The following is an 18,682-nucleotide window of genomic DNA, read 5'->3' on the forward strand; positions in this document are numbered from 1 at the left end:
TGGTCCTGAAGATTTTTTTTGCTGCAGGATGGCCACCTTAAGGTCTGCTATTGTGTGTCCAGGGAGATTGAAGTGTTCTCCTACAGGTTTTTGTATATTGCCAGTCCTAATATCTGATTTGTGTCCATTTATCCTTTTACATAGGGACTGTCCAGTTTGGCCGATGTACATAGCAGAGGGGCACTGCTGGCATATATTACATTGGTGGATGTGCAGGTGAATGAACTGGTGATGTGTGGCTGATCTGGTTAGGTCCTGTGATGGTGTCGCTGGTGTAGATATGTGGGCAGAGTTGGCATCGAGATTTGTTGCACGGATTGGTTCCTGAGTTAGAGTTACTATGGTGTGGTATGCAGTTACTGGTGAGAATATGCTTTAGGTTGGCGGGTTGTCTGTGGGTGAGGACTGGCCTGCCACCTAAGGTCTGTGAAAGTGAGAGATCATTGTCCAGAATGGGTTGTAGATCCCTGATGATGCGTTGGAGGGGTTTTAGCTGGGGACTGTATGTGATGGCCAGCGGAGTCCTGTTGGTTTCTTTCCTGGGCTTGTCTTGCAGTAGGAGGCTTCTGGGTATACGTCTGGCTCTGTTGATCTGTTTCCTTATTTTCTTGTGTGGGTATCGTAGTTTTGAGAGAGTAGAAAGTAATCCATCTGCTAGTGCTTCAGCCAGCTTAGTTCTACACATTGTTAAAGGAAAGCGGAAACCCTATTGGTTAACAGTCCCGTCCCTGTAGTGAAGTTAACTGCTCACCTCGGCCTTCAAACGCCTCTTCCAGCAACTTCAGGATCCAAGTCAAAATTACCCCTTCAGTTCCTCCATGGACTTGCACTAGCCAAGCTCAGACTTCTCTTCTCACTGTCCTTCCCACTCTCTTATCCTCTTGGCATTTACCTGGATAGTCCGGCTGTTGAAGTGGCCAAAGAGCTGTCTTTGGTAGAGTCTGCTATTTGAAAAAAACCTGCCCATCTCTCCCTACCTTTCTTCCCATTTCAACTGCAAACCCTTGTTTTCCTCTTGCATGTATCTGCACTCTTCAGTTCTTTCCCATCTTTTTCATTGTCCTTATGTCTGAACACTAGATTAAATGATTTCTAGCTTCTTAAAAAAATTATTATTCTGCAGGCCACTTTGCAGGAGAAAGATCCTTACACAGCCTCCTCAGCTTTCAGCTTATGATTCCCTGCCCACCACCTTCACAACCTCTGACTCCAGATTCCTGCTGAAATGTCTTTAATGGACAAACATTTGAAGGAGGGTTTTATTTTTAACCTATAGCCAATACTGTTTTAAAAAACATTTTAGTCAACTATGTAATACAAACATGTTCCTTTAGTAGTATTTTTATTTGGTGGTTCTGGAAAGACCCATAAACCAGCGCTCCACACTTGTTTAAGATAAGGTTTCATGGAAGAAAGATTTCAGAGATGATAAAGCTATACCATAACTCTAGTACAAGAGACAACTGAAAGCATGAGGATGATGAGTCAAACATATCTACTGACGCCCACAGACTAGAGCAGGGTGTAGCAATGCATGACAGAAGGCATTACCATCAGAAGTTCAAGCATCGCAACTTGAATGCTTGAAACATACAAGTATTAAGAGCAAAAATCTCAAGAAATCTCTCTCCCCCCGCCCAAGCAGGGAAGAGAATGGAAGCTCCACAGTGACAGGGAACAACTTGAGCTACCTAACTCCTTCAAAAAGAACAGGAGTACTTGTGGCACTTCAGAGACTAACAAATTTATCTTCCTTTCCAAATGCAAACAGATGGACATCATACCAAAAGGACTGAAGGTAAAAAACCCATTACAATCTACACACCACACAGACTATGCTGACAGACTGTGCCAAAGACACTCTCAAAGAAACTGCGGAACCACCTGATCAACATCTTGTTAGAGTGTGTATGGTAACACCCATTGATTCATGTTCTCTGTGTATATATCTTCCTACTGTATTTTCAACTGCATGTATCTGATGAAGTGGGCTGTAGCTCACGAAAGCTTCTGCTCAAATAAATGTGTTAGTCTCTAAAGTGCCACAAGTCCTCCTGCTCTTTTTGCGGATACAGACTAACACGGCTGCTACTCTGAAACCTAACTCCTTCACTGGTTTAGGATTGATTTGTCAACGTGTAACTAGTTGATGATTTAACTCTAAGCCTGGGTCAAAGGAGAAATACAGGAAGTAACAGACCAGTGTTCATCTAATCCAATGCCTTGCCTCCAACAGCACACAGTACTAGATGCAAGGAATCACATCATAACCCACCTTCTGGGTACATTTCTTTGTAATCACAAGCAGTTAGTGGCTGGGTCAGAGAGGTGCCAGAGTCTCAGATTTTGACTACTTAAAAGTGGAGGGGGTCGGGGAGTGAGTGAGAAAATTCACGGCTCGTTAAAGGTGCCACATGGACAGGCCGGGAGAACAGAGTCCTCTGCTCGTTCACAGAACAGGTGCAGTGCAAGCAGAGGCAGTGCTAGCTTCACTCACACTGTGCCTCAGTCACGACTCAGATGGACCACGTCTCAGGGTGAAAGGTCATGCAGTCTCTGTGGGCCGTTCAGTCCATAGCCAATTGGCACAGGCAGCCAAGAAGTGCTCGCAACCTCCACAACTGGCATGAGGTGGACATCTCTCTGCTAAGAGATGACTTATTTCCTATCCACTACTGAGCAGATGTTAGATAACCTTTCAGTCACTACCAGTCTAGATGGTGTATTTATCTAGAGTTGCCCAGGCTCCCTTGTTTAAATATAAATGGCTATGAAAAGACGGTCTCAGAATAAGCTGGGTAGTGATTGTGAGTTAACATCTTATGAGCTGCACTGAAAGCCTTCAGGAGATGTTATTTTTCAATAAACAGGGCAAAAGAGTTCTGAAGAGACCTTTATATTTTTGTCCAGCCCAAGAAAACCCACTCCTCTTAAGTGCCTAAAGCACTCAAACAAGACTTACCATCCCATTCTTCTTATGGTAATAGCTTAGAACAGGGAAGCGGCCACCGTGGCGAAAGGTTGCAACTCTCCGAAGGGCCTCATCATCAATTGATTTCGGGACAATGACAGCTGGTGGGTAGGAGGGGCAAACGGAGAACTCCTTATTGACATAGCTCAGCCGCCATTCATTCGTCTGGAAAAAAGGTACAAGAGAACGTTTTGTTGTACTAGCAAATGAATGCTGCATTGTTAGAAAGAAATGTGCGAAAGCCAAGACATTCTAAGTTAAAAGTTAAAAAATACCATCTGAAAATCTACAGATAAGGTCACTTAGATTTTTGGTTTGTCACTTGTGCCTCACCCAAAACCAGGAGACAATTCCCCCCTCCCTCCCACAAACTATGCATCTGCACTAACGAGCGCACTTTAACAAGGAAGCCAGTGCTGCCAAAAATTGATGTTTGCTATTTTTTTTTAAATCAGTGTTATTAGCTTCTTCGTAGCGAGCGTAGCAGTAGAATTACCTACAGATGCAGTCATCTTTAATCCCATATAAAGGGGATTCCAGCATTTATCAGACACGTGAACTCTCTGGGACAAGGACTTTTATTACAAGTCTGCAAAGAGCCCTTGATCTAGGCCTCTAGATAATACTGAAACACAAACAGCATCAACTAGTGCCTCTACCACTACCACCAGCAATAGCAACTGTGGGAAGATTTAGCAATTTCCCCAATATAGACCAAGCCAAAGGGACTGAAGGTCCATCTATGCTCGAAGACTGAACTGTTTGAGATTAAATACAGTAGTTAAACATTTCTAACACTGTTTTCTCCTTCAAAGGTTTGCTATGTGCGCAAGCTCACGTAAACCAGCATGCCGACTCCACACACAGCACTCCCTGCAACCACTGCTGTACCTGGGCACTGTGGGTCTCTCAAAGTACCTAGCCCATAGTTTTGCACAGCTCCCTGAAACTGAGATTGGTGATAGAACCTGCTAAGTACTGAGAAGATACCGAATTCAGCCTGGAGTGAGGCAGCTCTCTGCTCAGCAAGAACTGGCAATGCAGAAACTGCTGGATACCTGGGGTCAGACACAGCAGCTGAGAATACAGTCGGCAGAGAATAAAGGCCTCTAAGTGTACCTCACTGATTAGAGTGCTGAGTTACTGAAGTCTATGCTAGAACCACTGGCTGCTCAGGAGCTAGGGGGGCTCACATTGCATCTTCATACAAGCCCAGCTCAGGTGCCTGTTGGCTGTGGACCTTTATCACTTTGAACGCCATGTTTGGACCAAGAGCAGATCCAGTACTTGGTGGATCAGGGGCATGCTGGAGGCCTGGGATAAGAACCAGTGGCCACAGAACTTTCAGATGAGCAAGACCTCTCTCTCTGGGAGCCTGCCCTGACAGTGGAATGCCAGGCCACCCCGACCAGACTTAGTCTATGGAAATGAGGGTGGAGGACTATGGAAATGAGGGTGGAGGATGCTCTACTGAAGCTGGTAACCCCAAACGATAAATACTCCGATGGAGTTGGGAAACCTATACTGGGGGCTGCTGTGAATGTCTTCCACTATGAAAAGTTTGGCTAGGGAGGTGCAATTAAAAGTGCCCCTAAACGCAGTAAGTTTTTTTGTTTTGTTTTTAAAAACACACACACACACTGCAGTGGCAAAACAGACAGCATGTATCGCGTCCACCCAACCCAGCAGAGTATCTCAATCAAAAAGGCAACTACTGTGTATTGACATAAGCCCTCGTGGATCACTGGAGTCCACCACGGGGATATTTACATACATTGACTTGGCATTTGCTTTGACTACAACGAACGCCAAGTTTATTTTCAAAAGTAGCAGACTGGCAGCCAGATATGCCTTTGGAAGGATCCTGACAAGAAGAGGTGTCTCCTGCCTTAAAAACCTCTAAGGATGGAGATTCCACCACCTCCCTAGGTAACCCAGTCCAGTGCTTCACCACCCTCCTCGCGAAATAGTTTTTCCTAATATCCAACCTAGACCTCCCCCACTGCAACTTGAGACCATTGCTCCTTGTTTTGTAATCTGCCACCACTGAGAACAGACAAGCTCCATTCTCTTTGGAACCCCCCTTCAGGTAGCTGACGGCTGCTATCAAATCCCTCTTCACTTTTCTCTTCTGCAAACTAAACAATCTCAGTTCCCTCAGCCTCTCCTCATAAATCACAAGCCCCACCCTAATAATTTTCTTTGCCCTCCGCTGGACACTCTCCAATTTGTCCACATCCTTTCTGTAGTGGGGGGCCCAAAACTGGACACGGTACTCCAGATGTGGCTACACCAGCGCTTAATAGAGGGAAATAATCATCATGCGTGATCTGCTGGCAGTGCTCCTACTAATGCAGCCCATTATGCATTAGCCTTCTTGGCAACAAGGACACTGCTGACTCATATCCAGCTTTTCATCCACTGTAATCCCCAGGTCCCTTTCTGCAGAACTGCTGCCTAGCCACTCGGTCCCCAGCCTGTAGCACTGCATGGGATTCTTCCATCCTAAGTGCAGGTCTCTGGACTTGTCCTTGTTGAACCTCATCAGATTTCTTTTGGCCCAATCCTCTAATTTGTCTAGAACACTCTGGACCTTATCCCTACCATCCAGCATATCTACCTCCCCCCAGTTTAGTGTCATCTGTGAACTTGCTAAGGGTGCAATTCATCCCATCATCCAGATCATTAATAAAGATGCTGAACAAAACATGCCCCAGGACCGACCCCTGGGGTATTCCGCTTGATACCGGCTGCCAACTAGACACGAGGTTATTTAATTTATTGTAATGAGGTTGCTTGTTTGCATGTTCCTCTCTCTGTAAACATGTTTGTCTCTGCATGTTTCAAGTTCTCTTTCAATACAAAACATTCGGGTCTTCAGCCAGTGGAAAGTGTTGTTTGTTTCCCATAATGAAATATACAGCTGATGTCTTTGTGTGAACACTGACTTAAACCTCGTCTACACCTAAAAATTAGACCGACCTAGCTACATCACTCCCTGTGCACCGCAGTTAGGTTGCCCTAACCCCACCTCCAACCTCCCTGTGGACAAAATTCTTCCATTGACCTAGCTACCACCTATCAAACAGGTGGATTAACTACACAATAGAAAACCCCCTTATGCCAATGCAGGAAGCATCTACACTGCGGTGTTACTGCTATGCCACAGTAGCACAGACATACCCTTAGTTCCATCATTTAGGGGTAGAATTTGCTGTTGTGAGGATTTATTAGAACAGTCATGCACGGCAGACACTTGGCAAGAGTGCTGCTTCCCTGTACATCACCAGCCCAAGACAGGATCATTAGTACGTGTACACACACACACACACACAAAATGGCAGGGATTGGCAACCTTTGGCATGCGGCCCGTCAAGGAAATCCGCTGGCAGGCCAGGACCATTTCTTTACCTGCAACGTCCACCGGTTCGGCCAATTGCAACTCCCACTGGCTGTGGTTCGCCATCCCCGGCCAATGGGGGCTGCGGGAAGCAGCACAGGCCGAAGGACGTACTGGCCGCCGGTTCCCACAGCCCCCATTGGCCGGGAACAGTGAACCGACCCGGACAGTGGGAGCTGTGATGGGCTGAACCTGAGGACGCTGCAGGTAAACAACCCGTCCCGGCCTGCCAGATTTCCCTGACGGGCTGCGTGCCAAAGGCTGCCAATCCTGGTCTATGGTACAGTATCAGCAAATGACAGCAGATTGCAACTTGCAAATTTGCTTGAAAGAGGATGGAGCAATTTACATTAAATATTCTTGCCACACTATCCAAGAAGACTCAAAACAAGAATATGTTGCAATTTAGCATGACTAAGCAACACTTAAGCTAAATTTCTGGAGTGCTGTACTTGAAGTGTAGTGTGAAATTTTGTCATCCTGCATTTGTAATATTCTGTCAAACAGTTTTACATGAATACAGTTACACATGGGGTACACATTCCAGGGGCTCTACAGAATCTATGCGACAACTGAAAAAGTTGAAGCCGAACAACTTTTTTGTAGTTTCACCTCAGTATTGTAAAACTCTAATGTTCTCATACACAACTGAGTAAAATGTAAAATTACTACAATGCTCAGAGATATACTCTGTTTGAATTAGAGAGTTCCTGAAAAACAGTGATAATTAGGGACCTACCAAATTCATGATCCATTTTGGTCAATTTCATGGTCTTAGGATATTAAAAAGTGTAAATTTCATGATTTCAGCTATTTAAATCTGAAATGTTATGATCTTGTAACTGTAGGGGTCCTGACCCAAAAGAGGATTGTGTGGCGGTCGCTAGGTTATCACAGGGGAGGTCGTGGTATTGCTACCCTTACTTCTGCACTACTGCCTTCAGAGCTGGACCCTTGGCCAGCAGCTGCTGCTCTCTGGCCACCCAGCTCTGAAGGCAGGACAGAAGTAAGGGTGGCAATACTGAGACCCGCCCCAATAATAAGCTTGTGACCCTGCCCCGCATCCCCATTTTGGGTTGAGACCCCCAATTTGAGAAACGCTGGTCTCCCCCGTGAAATCTACATAGTATAGGGTAAATGTACACAAAAGACTAGATTTCACAGTCCCCGACACATTTTCTACAGCCGAGAATTTGGTAGGGCCCTAGTTATACTTAACTAGGGATAAAGGCAGAACAGTTCTAGCTTGTTAATGCAACTAGAAATAGGAAGATGCCTCCTTTGATCTGAAACTCATTCAGCCCTGGGACTAAAATGTTAAAGCAGCTATTAGCTTGCTCCCTCCTGCTGACTGAAAAAGTTGAATGAATAAGAAATATTTAGCCAACAGTCATTTCAACTGCTGTTCTTGAAAAGTACAGAAGAATGGCCACACTGGGTCAGACCAAAGATCCATCCAGCCCAGCAGTGAATTGGAAAGTGCACAGAAAGCCAAGGGAGCCACTAATGATAAGTTATCTACACCCAACGGCAGCGTGCAGAGAACAGACACCGCATGTCTAACTAGCACGGGTAAAACAGCAGTGTAAACAGTGAGGCATGGTGTACGTGGGAAGAGCAGATTGCCCTACATGCCTGAACTCCCAGGCAGGGCTAAGCAACCTATGATCAGCACACAAGCTGATTTTCAGTGGCACTCACACTGCCTGGGTCCTGGCCACTGGTCTGGGGGCTCTGCATTTTATTTAATTTTAAATGAAGCTTCTTAAACATTTTAAAAACCTTATTTACTTTACGTACAACAATAGTTTAGTTATACATTATAGACTTATAGAAAGAGACCTTCTAAAAATGATAAAATGTATTACGGGCACACGAAACTTTAAATTAGAGTGAATAAATGAAGACTCGGCACAGCACTTCTGAAAGGTTGCCGACCCCTGCTATATACCCTACGCAGCTCTCTACACACTTAAGCTGTGCCGCCCACATCCATACTAGCATCCTGCTGCCTCTCCCTGCCACAGTGACTCTGGATTGGCTCTTGAACTTCTGAAAACTGTTGTATGTAGCTCAAAGGGTCAGTACGTTTGGCCACCCCTGGTTTAGAACGTTGTGTTTATTCCCACCCATTTCACTCAAATTCCTGAACTGTGGCAGGAGAAAGATCTTTAGAGACTAACATTCCAGTCCCTTCAATTAAGAGCTGAAAAACCTCTTACATTTCAGTTTCTCCAAACCCAGGAGAACTTGATTCAATTTATTCCCAAGGTCAAACAAGCAATTTTTTAAAAAAGTCATCCTGGCTTCCTATATATTAAAAAAAAAAAAGAAAAAGAAAAAAGGGAAACTCCTCCTCCCACTCCCCATGTAACTTTGCAGGTCACCTTTAAGCAGATACTTAAAAACCCATTTGCACATGGTAAAGAATGGGTGCCAAACAGCCAGCCCAATAGCACACAGGTTAGTTTTGGCCCATGAACAGTTTTCATTTTCCATCCACATGGGGTATAGCTGGTTTCACTAATGGCTCTGTCCTACAGTGTTGCATGAAACAGCTCAGACTACATGCACAAATACATTCGGCAGGATCAAGTCCCAAGCGATTGTTTGACCTTCTCTGTATGGCTACAAAAATTCCTGATATCCAACTTACTACTGAACTGAGAAGTTCAAACTCTCGCTCAGGCAGGAAGGAGTGCCAGCCATCTTCGACAACTTCAAACATGGGCCGGTAAAAGAAGGGATACATTAGAGTGACAGAATCCAGGGTGGACAGTGCCTGTGGAAAAAAAATGAAGCGTCAGTTTGTTCGCTCAGGTGGATGACCTTTCATGGCAAAAATGTCTGTATGATGTTCCCGTCTTTTAGTTTTGACAATACAATTTGATTCCAAGTTTGTGCAGAACATCTGGATCTAGACACACGTCTTTTATTTATCCTTACACAAGGGTCATGGTATTTTACAGTAGCTAGTCCAAAACTCTATAACTATTATTGTAGTATTTTTTTTTTAATAAGGGTTTCTGCAGAACAGGCATAGCAGCGCAAGGTTCTCTAACATAGGCCACCACCAATGTATCTCCAGCCTCATCACAGCATATTATCTCTGAGGCTAAGGAGACAATTATCTTACCAGGGAAGCAAAAGATTGAACGGACAAGGAAGTAAATTGTGGGATGGATATAGACCTCTGTATGGAGTGGCCTGAGATCATCAGCTGATTTCACAAGGCACTGAACAGCCAGATGGTAACAATAATTGTCCAATACCAGGCCGGACTAACTAGTGTCCTAGTGATGAAAGGTTCCATATCCTATTACCAATTCGGAACCACCTACTAAACCGCCATGGTTCCCATCTTTATTTTATAGGGCAGTACAATAAAATGAGCAAAAATAAAGTAGGATTTGCTGAGGCCTTTTAAACACAAAAAGTGCAAAAAATTTATGAGGATTTTTTAAAACAACTAACAAAATCATCCAAAGCACAGGACTTGGTGGTCAACTACATGGACATCTGTTGGGAATATAATACAGCAGGGCACACATTATCCAACAAGTTCTTGGAATGCTCTGGAGACAGCTTTTTATTACAGAAAGTGGAGAGGCTATTCTAGATTTGACTCTGACTAAAAGGGAGGAGCTGGGTTGAGAATTTGAAGACAGATGGCAGCTTGGGTGAAAGTGATCATGAAATAATGAGTTCATGATTATAAGGAATGGTAGGAGGGTAAAGAGCACACTAAAGACAATGGACTTGAAGCTAACTCAGAATTGGTAGCAGCAAATCTAAGAGGAAAAAGAATTCAGGAGAGTTGGCAGTTTTTTAAAGGGACACTATTAACGGTGCAAGAGCAATCTATCCCAATGCATAGGAATGATAGGAAGTACAAGAGACCACCCTAGCTTAACCAGGAGATCAAAAAAGCATCACACAAAAAGTGGAAACTAGATCAAATTACAATGGATGAATAAAAACAAAACAAAAAAAACCTACCACAAGAATGTAGAGACAAAATAAGAAAGGCCAAGGCAAAAAAAGATTAAATTAGCTATGGACATGACGAGTAACAAGAAAACATTTTACAATTACATGAGAAGCAAGACGAAGACCAACGATAGGGTAGGTCTATTAGTCAATGAAGAGGGAAAGACAACAACAGCAATGGCTGAAGTGTTAAATGCCTTTTTTGTTTCAGTTCTCACCAAAAAATGTTAGTGGTGATTGGACAACTAACATAGTGAACATCTGTGTAAATGGGGTAAGATCAGAGGCTAAAATAGGGAACGAACAAGTTAAGAATTACTTATACAAGGTAGATGTCTTGAAGTTGGCAGGGCCTGATGAAATACGAACTGGCTGGAGAGATCTCCGAGCTATTAGTGATTATCTTTGAGAACTAGTCACTGCAGAGTTGCCAGGTGACTGGAAAAGGGCAAATATTGTACCTATCTATAAAGAGGAGAATAAAGACAACGCAGGGAATTACAGACCAGTCAGCTTAACTTCAGTACTTCAAAAGATAATGGGAAAAAAAAAAAACAAATCAATCAATCTGTAAGCACCAAGAAGAAAATAAGATAAGAAAGACTCAACACGGAGTTGTCAAGAACAAATTATGTCAAAGCAACCTAATACCCTTCTTTGACAGTGTAATAAGCTTTCTGGATGGGGAAAGAAGGACATGGGATATCTCTCTACTTTAATAAGGCTTCTAATGTGGTCTCATAAGACCCTCTGAAACAAACTAGAGAAATATAACCTAGACACACCACAAACTCGGTGCACAACTGGTTGGAAAGGTATATTCAGAGAGTAGTTATCAATGGTTCACAATTAAGCTGGAAGGGCATATTGAGTGGGGTCATGCAGGGGGATGATGACCTGTCCGGTTCCAGTTCTATTCACCATCTTCATAAATTATTTGGATAATGGCTCAAAGAGGACACTTATAGTCTGAAGATAATACCAAGCTGGAGGGGTTGCAAGTGCTTTGGGGAAAAGGATTAGAATTCAGAATGATATTGGCAAACGAGAAACGGTCTGAAATAAGCAGGATGAAATTCAATAAGGACAAATGCCAAGCAATACACTTAGGAAGGAATAATCAATTGCACAAATACAAAATGGGGAATGACTGAGTAGGAAGGAGTACAGCAGAAAAGGATCTGGAAGTTATAGTGGATCACAAACTAGTATGAGTCAAAAATGTAACACCATTGCAAAAAAAGCAAACATCATTCTGGGATGTATTAGCATGAGCGTTATAAGCAAGACACGAGTAGTAATTCTTCTGCTCTACTCAGGATTGACAAGCCTTAACTGGAGTATTGTGTCCAGTTCTGAGCACCACACTCTTGGAAAGAAGTGGACAAACTGGAGAAAGTCCAGAGAAGAGCAACAAAAATGATTAAAGGTCGAGAAAACATGATCTATGAGGAAAGACTGAAAGAACTGGGTTTGTTTAGTATGGAGAAGAGAAGATTGAGGAGGATGACATCATAGACTTCAGGTAAGTAAAAGGATGTTACAAAGAACAGGGTGATTAACTGTTTTCCTTAACCATGGAGGACAGGATAAGAAGTAATGGGCTTAAATTGCAGCACGGGAGATTTAGATTTGGAAGTTTTTCCTAATGTCTAATTGTAAGGGTAGTTAAGCACCGAAACAAAATACAGAGGGAGGTTGTGGAATCTCCATCACTGGATGTTTTTAAAAACAGGTTAGAGGGACATCTTTCCCGCACCCCTACTGGCCGGGAACGGCAAACCATGGCCACTGGGATCTGCGGCTGGGGGGCATGCCTGTGGACAGTCAAAGTAAACAAAATGTCTCACGTCCCGCCAGCGGATTACCCTGATGGACTGTGTGCTGAAGGTTGGCAACCCCTGGTCTAGATAATACTTAGTCTAGCCTCAATGCAGGGGACTGGACTAGATGGCCTACAGGTGTCCCTTCCAGTCCTACATTTCTATAATTCTCTGGTTCATTTGATACTGTTCCGCAGAGCCAGTTACTGGAACTAGAAGACAAGGCATAGCTTGAGAATATCAACTAAATGTATATAATTAGCCCTGAAAATACACTGTATGTCAAGTTAATTGCTATAATTTAAGCACAGTGTAATTTAACGGCAGTATAGTTTACCTAACACAAAGTTAGTGGGACACACAAAAGCAATCCAAGACAGATGTATCTAGAACACTTGTGATGCTTCCTTGCTTTCTGTGGGTATTTCCCATGCAATGTTACTCCTAAGGGTTACATTTGCAAAATGGCACAACAGAAGTGTGGAAACAAGAGACTCATTAAACAGGAACACAGTCAAGGGAACTCATTTTAAATAACATTCACCCATCTTAGTAAAAGCATTTAGTTATGCTACTTATTCTTTGCCTGTTATTTAGCTTAGACACAAAAAAAAAACAACAAAAACAAAACCTAGAATAGTCAGCTTCACTTTCTTATTTTCATGTATGAGCACAGTTCTGTTATGTTTGGGAAAACCAAACGCTGTGGTCAGAGGTTTAATTAAAAAGGGGGAACTATATTTTTGCTAGTAATGTGCAAAACCCCAAACATACTTCACACAATGATCCATTACTCTTCAAAGTGCTTTTACACTCTTTGTTTGCCTCCTAAAACAGTCTGAAGCCTGGTCTACATGTGTGGGGGAGGGAGGGAAATCAATCTAAGATATGCAACTTCAGCTATGACAATAGTGTAGCTGAAGTCGACGTATCTTAGATTGACTTAGAATCACTTACTTTGCATCCTTGCGGCGCAGGATTGATGGACGCCGCTCCCCTGTCAACTTTGCTTCTGCCTCTCACGGAGCTGGAGTTCAGCAGTCGACAGGAGAGTGACCGGGGATCGATTTATTGCATCTACACTACACACGATAAATCGATCCCCGATAGATCGATCGCTACCCGCCGATCTGGCAGGTAGTGTGGATGTACCCTTACTGGCAATAAGGATTTACTGTATTACTATAACGTCCACTGGGTTCAGTTATGTGATTGATTTGGGGGCCATACAAGTTCCCTAATAAGAACTCCCTCCCCTGGGGTGCTTCAATCATCTGACAAACATGACTATCAGGATCTTTCTCAGTAACCTAAAATTAAAGCTTAGTTTTTACCCTACTATAAACCTACATTCTGCTAGCCCCTTCTTCAATTACTCTGAATAGCTGTTCATAGTTAAGGTCTGAACAATGCTTTGAAAAATATAAGTGCTATGGAAGTGTCATGTATTACTATGAGTAAATATTAAAAGCTCTTACCTCAATAGAGCTAGCAATGTTCAAACACTCCTCCATTCCAGGTATATCCAGTTGAATAATCCGCAGATCTTTGCATTTTATAATGATGGTGCCTAACGAGCCAACAAACCTGCAGTGAAAGATACAATACGTTGAACTATGAAGAGAAATAGCCTCTATGGAAGTCCAAATTCCTAGATAAATATACATGTGTATTCCAGCAGCGCATACGTGCAAAATAAATTACTACTTGTTGGAGCTTTATCTGCTATGCATTCTTTTAGAAAATACGTGCTATTCAAATCTTTCAGCAAGATATGTTCTTATGTAACTGTTACTTGCTAATGCTTTAGGGTAGGAATCTCTTCCCAGTTCACCTCTATAAAAGAGAAAGTAAATTTTTAAAGATGGCCTGGAAAAAAAAATGGGTGTGCTTTTTTTTTTTTTTGCTTCTGGTGGTGCGGGGGTATGTATGTGTTGAGAGGGACAGAGGTTTAAAGGCTTTCTTCCTGTTTTCTAATGTTTAGAAAACAAACAACCCCCACACCTCAGGTATTTCAAGTATGATATTTCCAGATGTTGCTACAGGGTGCTGACTGGGTGCTCTCTGCTCTACAATCCACTAATTGAATGCACAAAAGTGTTGAATCAAACAGATTTTTAATACATTAACGTTAACTAAAAAGACAAAAATGTTTCAGTCTGACTAAAAACCTACTCCCCTCCCTCAATTAAACAGGTTTCACTTTCTTGACATCTACGAAGTCATAACTGTACTAGGTTCTCCAGTCCTCAAAGTCTTCCAGAAATAAGATGTACACAAGCCCTTAATATTTAATGTAAAAACATGCGATAAAGGTACCTATTAAAAATGCCTCAGGTGTTCCTTATGCAGCAGAAAGAAGCGTATGTTTTGAATAAATAAAGGGTTTGTTTCCTTCATGTTAACTAGCCAAAAAAAAACAAACCGCAAAACCACCTGTTGCTGTTAAAAATACAAAGGATGGAAGGAAGTGAGTAGGAAAATAAGGGCAAGGAGATAAATATTTAAATATCTCAGAGCACGAGGGTATTAGCAGAAGCTGAAAGGGTTTAGCTAGACAGACAAGGAGTTCAGTTGTGGCCATGTTTAGACTGAACTGGGGTTGTACCATATCAGAGTAGAGAGAGTTATATACGTGGGACTCAACAGAAGCGGTCTGGGTAGATTTGGTAGTATGGCTTAGTGAGAGACTGGGAATCACAACTCTGGGGGCTCTACTACTAGTTCTACCCAGCTAGGTGTGGCTTTGACCACCTCACTTCACTTCTATTCCTCAATTTCATCTGTAAAATGGGCATATAGCGGGTATCTTCCTCAGAGATTGCTTATGGAATGCTTCCCAAGCTATGTTTACAAAGATGATTGATTTTTAGAAGAAACGTGGTAAGAAATATGAACTATAATACAGTCAGACATATTCAAACCAGGTTAGTTCTGGTTTGGCATTCCTTTATGTTTTATCCTCACAGTTCACGGTGGGTGCAATTTGTTGACAGCACAAAGCAGTCCTTGATGAAATGCAGGCCATGGTAAGCAGCACAGGCAGTATAGCTGTAATTGCCTGGATACAGCACAGCTGTCTGCGTGGGATGAGTAATAGTTTTTTGGCCAACATCACGTCACTATATAAAACCTGAATTGTAACCACACAAGACAAAATTCAGTGGGCCTGTAATTTGGTTTCAAAATTATTTCTGCTAAACCACTATTTCAGCTAAAAAAAATATTTTGTTCACTGAGTAGTCACGACTTTCTCCAGCACTGAAGAACTGCAAGCATTGGGATAAATGGATGGAACCGCTGTCCAGTTTCAGTGATGACCCAATACATGTATCTATCTATATGCCTTCCTGCACTGCTATTTCATAACTTCCTGTAGTAACAGTTAATACACTAGTAGGGCTGTTTTTCCTCTCTCTGAATTTCCTGAAGCATATGGACATCACCAGCGTCATTAACTACGTCTCTTCTCCACAATGAGACCAATAGGCCGTATACTTAAAGAGAGTTGCTCAAGAATGGCACAAAGCCAACACACACACACACAAAAGCAGCAGCGCTGGAGCTCATAACACAAAATGATTATGAAAAACTACCAGCCCAAGTACAAACATCCACTCACCCATCCTTATCATGAAACAAAATACTGTATTTTACTTGCTCATCAAAGAGAGATTCACATCAGCAAGGTGGGAGGATAGAATTTTGTAAGCCTGCTCTAATGCCACATTGGTTTGTCTTAGGGTCATCACTACATGTGAACTAAAGCAGTGCATGGCTGGGGCTATTTACCAAGCCCTACAGAAGGGCATATGTTGTAATCCCTTTTTTTCTGCCCTCTCCAGCAGGGAACAAGGATATTTGAGAGGTAATCTCTAAATGGATCAGGTGGAATGGGATGGAATGGCTCAGTGATGGAGTCTATACTGAAATACAGTAGCCAACATTCCTCAACTTTATCAAGCCACATGATCAGGGAGCGGGAGGTATAGTACCATTGCACTGGTCCATATATGGCAGCGTGGCCTCATGCAGAGAGTACTGCACAGGGTCTCCAAAGATATGGGTTCTATTCCTGGCTCTGCCATTGGCCTTGCTGTGCACCCGGGGCAAATCATTTCCCCTAATACTTACAGCCTTTCTAAAGTGCTTTGAAATCCACAGATGGAAAGCACTGTACAAAAGCTAAATACTATTAAGCTGTAGCCCCTTCCATTCATGCAGTTTGCAAATGTCAGTCATCCCAGGAAGGTAGGCAATTATCACCCTCATTCTACAGAAGAGGGAAACCAAGACAAAAGTGAAGTAATTCAACCAATGTCCCAAATAGGACTAGAAACCCGCTATCCTGATGCTCAGTCCTCTATTTTAATCATTGGACTGCACCCTCCTTCAGACCTAGAGCTAAACCCTGAGATTCCCACCGCCTAATTCTTCACAGTGCTCCTTCCCATCCCTTACAAAGGGGAGGAATTGGATGGGGCAAAGAAGGGGAAAAAATACCTTTTTTCAATGGAGTCAATGTTTGAGTGCAGCAGCCATAGCTCCTCAGCATTGTCCTGGCGCCTAGATGAGAGGATGAGGTGGTGGCCAGTCAAGCATAGTGTCCCTTCCACTGCTGGGTAGAAGGGACGGTGCAGGACGACATTATCTGCTCGTGGTGTCTTGATTAGCTCTGCAAACTCCATGTTTCTCTGGGGTTGGTACAGGCCTGGGAATGACCCTGTCAACTAACCAGCTGGGGGGGAAGCAAGTCCAACTCTCAGCAGCACCAGTACCTCCTGTTGGGGCCAAAAAGGGGGATCCACACAATCCCAGGGATCTTCCACAATGGTTGGTGCTAGCAGGGAGTCAAAGGGTTGGGGAGGGTCATAACTGTGAGGGTGATTCCCAGCTCCCACCTTAGGAGTGAGGGAGTCACGTGCCTCACTCCCGAGGGGGGTCTCCAGGGAGGAGGTGGGGGGAGGGGTTGGAGGTGTCACAATCCCACCTCTCTGTGGAGGGAGGGGGAACAGGAGCCAGGGGTGTGTGTGTGGGGGGGGTGAGGGTGTCACAATGTGCTACGGTCCCAGCTCCCAGGGCAGCCCGGGGGTGGGGGGAGGGGCAAGCACGACCCCTGCTCCCGGGCGGAGGGGGGGGACCCCAGTCCCTAACACGCTAGGGGGAGGGGAGACACAATCCCTGCTCCCGGGGGTGGGGGGCGACCCCCAGTTCCTAACACGCTAGGGGGAGGGGAGACACAATCCCGGCTCCGCGGGGCGGGGGGGGACCCCAGTCCCTAACACGCTAGGGGGAGGGGAGTCACAATCCCCGCTCCCGGGGGGGGGGACCCCAGTCCCTAACACGCTAGGGGGAGGGGAGTCACAATCCCAGCTCCGCGGGGCGGGGGAGCTGCAATCACAGCTCCCAGTAGGCGAGGCCCCCTGCGGGACGCTCCAGCCCCGCCCTGGGAACGGGGAGCCTGGCCTGGCCGCGGCCCCTCAGCCCCTTCCCGACCGGCCGGCTCCGCAGCAGTAACAGCAGCAGCAGGCAGGAAGCCCCGTCCGCTTGGCCCATTCCCCGGATGGTGGGACACAGAGTGGGAGGGGCACGTGGCCTCGCAGGACCAATCCCCGGCCACCTCCCACTCGTGAGGGCGGAAGAGATTCAGACACCCGCGCGGCCGAGCCTCTGCCCCCACCGGAAGTAGTTCCCTACCGGAAAGGCTGCGGCGCGCCCCGCTCACCCCAGCACATCCGTTCCGCATCCGAACCGGCCCTGCCGCATTTCAGTGCGCGGGGGATGCTGTAAACCCACGGGAGAAGCGGCGGGACCGGGAGTCCGTGCGGGCGGGGTGCAGGGCAACGGAGGGAGAGAGGGGCTGGGGGAACGAGGGCGGGACTGGGAAAGAGCAGGCACTTGGGGAGGGGGGGCTGAGGAGCGAGGGAGGAGCTGAAGGGGTGGAGCTCAGGGTTGGGATTGGCTGAAGGGGAGGGGGCGGGGCTGAAGAGGGAGAAAGTCATTGGAGGGGCCAAAGAGGGAGAGCTCATGGGGGAGGGGACAAGGGGCGGGGCTGAGGGGGATGGAGGGCGGGGCTGAAGGGGTGGAGCTCAGCAGTGGGATTGGCTGAAGGGGCGGGGGCGGGGCCGAAGGTGGAGGAACTCATGGGAGGGGCCAAAGGGGAGGGGCTCATGGGGAGGGGCTGAAGGATGAGGAGCTCAGGGAGGAGGAGCTGGGGGGGAGGGGCTGAAGGGGAAAGAGGGAGGAGCTGAAGGGGAGAAGTTCATGGGGAGGAGCCAAGGGGAGCTGAAGGGAAGGGGAGGGGCCGAAGGTGGAGGAACTCATGGGAGGGGCCAAAGGGGGAGGGGCTCATGGGAGGGACCAAGGGAGGAGGAATTGGGGGGGGGGCTGAAGGGGAAGGAGGGAGGAGCTCAGGGGTCAGATTGACTGAAGGGGGAGGAGCTCATGGGGGAGGGGCCAAGGGGGAGCTGAAGGGAAGGGGGAGGGGCTGAAGAGGAT

General features: G+C 45.3%; 1 protein-coding gene across 3 annotated transcripts in view; it reads right to left on the bottom strand.

Moving 5' to 3' along the window:
* The window catches only part of MTMR9 (myotubularin related protein 9), a 33,536-nt gene extending 15,474 nt beyond the window's left edge, over positions 1 to 18,062 (bottom strand). For 2 of the 3 annotated variants that reach the window (XM_039530605.1, XM_039530603.1), the window contains exons 1-4: positions 16,688 to 17,370; positions 13,663 to 13,771; positions 9,028 to 9,153; positions 2,963 to 3,136 (exon numbers count right to left, since the gene is read on the bottom strand). In XM_039530605.1, the coding sequence (XP_039386539.1) occupies positions 2,963 to 3,136; positions 9,028 to 9,153; positions 13,663 to 13,771; positions 16,688 to 16,872 (594 nt within the window). In that variant the 5' untranslated portion in view covers positions 16,873 to 17,370. Of the gene's footprint in view, positions 1 to 2,962; positions 3,137 to 9,027; positions 9,154 to 13,662; positions 13,772 to 16,687; positions 17,371 to 17,909 lie in introns of those variants that run through there. The other variant, XM_039530602.1, reaches the window with a different exon arrangement.
* Positions 18,063 to 18,682: the final 620 nt, after the last annotated feature.

This window comes from Mauremys reevesii, linkage group 3 (assembly GCF_016161935.1).
Source record: "Mauremys reevesii isolate NIE-2019 linkage group 3, ASM1616193v1, whole genome shotgun sequence".
NCBI classification, from domain to species: domain Eukaryota; kingdom Metazoa; phylum Chordata; order Testudines; family Geoemydidae; genus Mauremys; species Mauremys reevesii.